General features: G+C 30.1%; 1 protein-coding gene across 1 annotated transcript in view; it reads right to left on the minus strand.

Moving 5' to 3' along the window:
* Positions 1–4,142, minus strand: part of LOC111687658 (DNA fragmentation factor subunit alpha-like) — a 13,625-nt gene that overhangs the window by 911 nt on the left and 8,572 nt on the right. Inside the window, exon 2 of the mRNA XM_046955852.1 lies at positions 3,134–3,360. Within this exon, the coding sequence (XP_046811808.1) occupies positions 3,134–3,360 (227 nt within the window). The remainder of the gene's footprint in view (positions 1–3,133; positions 3,361–4,142) is intronic.

The following is a 4,142-nucleotide window of genomic DNA, read 5'->3' on the forward strand; positions in this document are numbered from 1 at the left end:
TAGACTATAGACTAGACTATAGACTAGACTATAGACTAGACTATAGACTAGACTATAGACTAGACTATAGACTAGACTAGACTAAAGACTAGACTATAGACTAGACTAATATAAGCTAGTCGAGACTTGACTCGATCCTAAACTTATTTTTTTATTTACAAAGTTTGCTCCTTACTACCTTTTTCACTCGTCCTGTTGCTGCTCATCATCCTTATACATATTTATTTTATAGTCTAAATGACAGGACATAATAGAATATGTCGAAAGCACTTAGAAATATTGTCGTGTTTCTTAAGCTGTCAGGAATTTTGATTAAAACAACAATTATGCTTAAACATGCGTTTGTTATGAAAGCAAAAAAATACAAAAATTGTTTAAATAGAAGAAAGAGCAAGTAAGTCTTATGGATTAAATTTAAGATTTCACACGTTTTACTAATAAACTAAAAGAAAGACTTTAAATTTTGAGCAAGGAAAAAAAGCCATTACAAAGCTGTCCTGTGTTTTTAAAATTTTATTTTTCGAAACTGTTGGCAATAAATTTTCAAGATTTTCAATTTATCAAAGATATTGAATTTTTTCAAAGTCATTACGTTAGAAGGTAAAGTTCAGTGATGTTTGTTATTGTTTTTAAATTGAAAAAAAAATATTAAAATTCGGAGGGTGGTGTAGAAAAGCAGGTACCTAAATAAACTATTTATTACAAAATATGCATATCGACCCTCGTTTATTTGCAGCCCCTATTCGGTGCTTACTTCATATTGTATGCATATTGTATGCATGTGTAGAGACTTGCTATATCCACCATTAAAAGTGCATCTTTCATTTTCACTGCTGCTTTCGAAAGGATCATTCTGCTTGCAGGCCAATAAATTTCAATAATATTATTTAAGTATTCTTGTGTATGAGTGTGTATGTGTGTCTCTGCAGGCATGTTACCTGATAGTAAAAAATTTACATATATTGAGTGTTTTAAGGGCACGAGTAACTTTCAATACGGTTTACTAAGGTATGAGTATGTAGATAAATGATTTTAGTATGCAAACATGTTTTCATTTTCGCAAAAAAAAAGAAAACATGAAAATCCACAACAACAAGCCATGACATGTTCAAAAACATACTCAGACAAATATATATAGATATGTATATGTAATCATGCACAGCCATACTTACAGACACTTTCACACAAAGTATCCTTTCTATGACAATGACAGTTACAGGTACTAAGGGAATAAACGAAACATTTACATACATTTAGATATATGTATGTATATATTTACACAGCTATACAAACCGACAATAAGAGAAAAACTCTAAAACCAAATACAAGTACAAATAACATTGCTCATGTACAAATGCACTATAAAAACAACTACCTTTGGAAAAATTTAAATTACAGTGTGATATTTAAAAAAAGGAAGATTGTATTGGAAAAAAACTATACACTAGGCTATAGTCTAGTATGGACTTTAGTCTATATTTTGAACTGCAGCCTAAACTATAGTTTATTTTATAGGCTGGACTATAGCCCGCACTATAGTATAATTTTTATTTTGATTTGAAGACTAGTCTATAGTATAGTTTATAGTCTAGTCTAAGTCTAGTCTATAGTCTAGGATATACTCTAGTCTAAAATCTAGTCTATAGTCTAGTCGATAATCTGGTTCATAGTCCAGTCAATAGTGTGGGTTATAATCTCCTCTACAGTCTGAGTCTATGATCAAGTCTATGATTTAAAGTCTATAGTTTATAGTCTAGACTATAGCGTAGATATATAGTCTAGTCTATAGTCCAGTCTATAGTTTAGTCTATAGGCTAGTCTATACTCTAGTCCATAGTCTAGTCTATAGTCTAGTTTATAGTCTAGTCTATAGTCTAGTCTATAGTCTAGTCTATAGTCTAGTCTATAGTCTAGTCTATAGTCTAGTCTATAGTCTAGTCTACAGTCTAGTCTATAGTCTAGTCTATAGTCTAGTCTATAGTCTAGTCTATAGTCTAGTCTATAGTTGTCTGCCTTATGTTCTAGTCTATAGTCGAGTCCGGAGTCTAGTATATAGTGTAGACTAATATATAGTCTAGTCTATAGTCTAGTCAATAGTCTAGTCAATAGTCTAGTCAATAGTCTATTCTGTGGTCTAGTCTTTAATCTAATCTAAAGTCTAGTTTGTTGTCTGATTTATAGTCTAGACTTTAGTCTATCAATCCACAATCCACTCTATATTTGAGTTTATAGTTTAGACTATATTCAAGACTTTAATCTAGTCTATAGTCGGTCTAGCTTACAGTAGCGATCTTTAGCAATCAAAAACAAAAATAAAAGGAAGCGAAACATTTAACTGATTCATTTAAATCCATTCAGTTGAGAACAAAATTATGCCATTAATTTGTTTACAACTGTTTTCCGGTGAAAAGAAACATTTTTTATTATTCTGAACAATTATAAAGCAAAAGGGGACCATTTACAGACACATACACTCACGTAAAAATAAATACAAAAACAGCTACAGTTTATGAGTGAAAGGAAAAAAAATAACGTTTTGCCAACAACTACATATATTAAGTATATTTTAAGTATGAAAATTTAACTGCATACTTTTAAGCGTAAAATAGCGAGTGAGTGTTGATGTTTTGGATATTTTCTCTTCATAAATTAAATTGCAACAATTATATTAATTTTATTTCTTCTTTTTTAATTAATGTTTTAAAATAAAAACGGCATATTAAATGTAAAATACATTATTAAATGTACCTTTTTGTAAATGAAAAGGCAAATTGTGGAAAATTTATAAAAAAAAAACACTGTCAAAGTCGCAAAAAGTTGTAGTGAAATGAGATAATGAGCTCATGTTAAACGTCCTTTTATGGATTTTCTAATAAAGCGAAATTAAAGGGGTCAGATATTAAAGAAAGTACTGCATATTATAAGGATTTAATAAACTATTATGTAAGTAGTCTTAAGCAATGTTTTGCCTACAATAACAAAAACAAAACAAAAAACATAAACAATGATACATCTTAAGTATATAACAATAATAACAATAACATTAAGAAAACAACATTGAGACATAGATGTGTGATAGTTATACAAAACGGGGGATGATAACCACATCCACATCTGGGCCTCTCCCCCTAACCTGCCTGAATCCTTAAGCTGTTCCATAAAATCTTTGCCCGTTATATCCACCAATGAATTCGGATCCATATTCGATAGAGAATCCAAATCAGGATCACTCATAACCGAAACATTGCAAAGATTATTCTGCAGCTGTCCAACCAATTGTTTAATGCGTGCCGTTTTTTCAGCCTTATCGGCAGCATCAGTTTGGTCATGCGGTGTCGTAATAGTCACATAGTGGGAGGGCTAAAAAGAGATAGAAAATTAAAAAATACCAACTTGTAAGTAATAAAATTTAATGGAATATTAAATGTAATATTTTATTTATGTTTTTAGTTTTGTATATGTATTTGTTTTTCTAGTTTTTGTCATTTCACATCTCTAAATTGCATTTCAATGTTAGTTTTCATTTGAAATATGTAAAACAAATGTATTATGAACTGTAGGGAGTGTAGGTATTATTTTACATAAACATTTATTTTGGCCTTAAAACTTGAAACCGAAAACATAACAAATATTTACAGGAGTTTTTTTTTTGTTGTCCCTGTTTATATTATGTGGGTAAAATAATTTAAAAGCTTATTAAAAGCATTCAAAACACAGTGGTACAAACAAGGAAAAATCTTAACAAATAAATAATATCTCCAGATAAACCAGACCAAACAATATACTAAAGTCTAGACTAAAATTTAGACTAAATTTAATAAATATACTAGACAGTCGACTAAACTATAGAACAGACTAAAGAATATTCTATGGACTGGTTTGTGGTCTAGAAAAAATAAAGTAGACTAGACTATAGACCAGTCTAAAAACTAGATTATAGACTAGACAACAGACTTGACGATAGACTAGACAACAGACTAGTCTATAGACTGGACTATAGACAAGACTATAGACTAGACTATAGACTAGACTACAGACTATACTATAGACTAGACTATAGACTAGACTATAGACTAGACTATAGACTAGACTATAGACTAGACTACAGACTAGACTATAGACTAGACTATAGACTAGACTAT

Source organism: Lucilia cuprina, chromosome 6 (assembly GCF_022045245.1).
Source record: "Lucilia cuprina isolate Lc7/37 chromosome 6, ASM2204524v1, whole genome shotgun sequence".
NCBI lineage: Eukaryota > Metazoa > Arthropoda > Insecta > Diptera > Calliphoridae > Lucilia > Lucilia cuprina.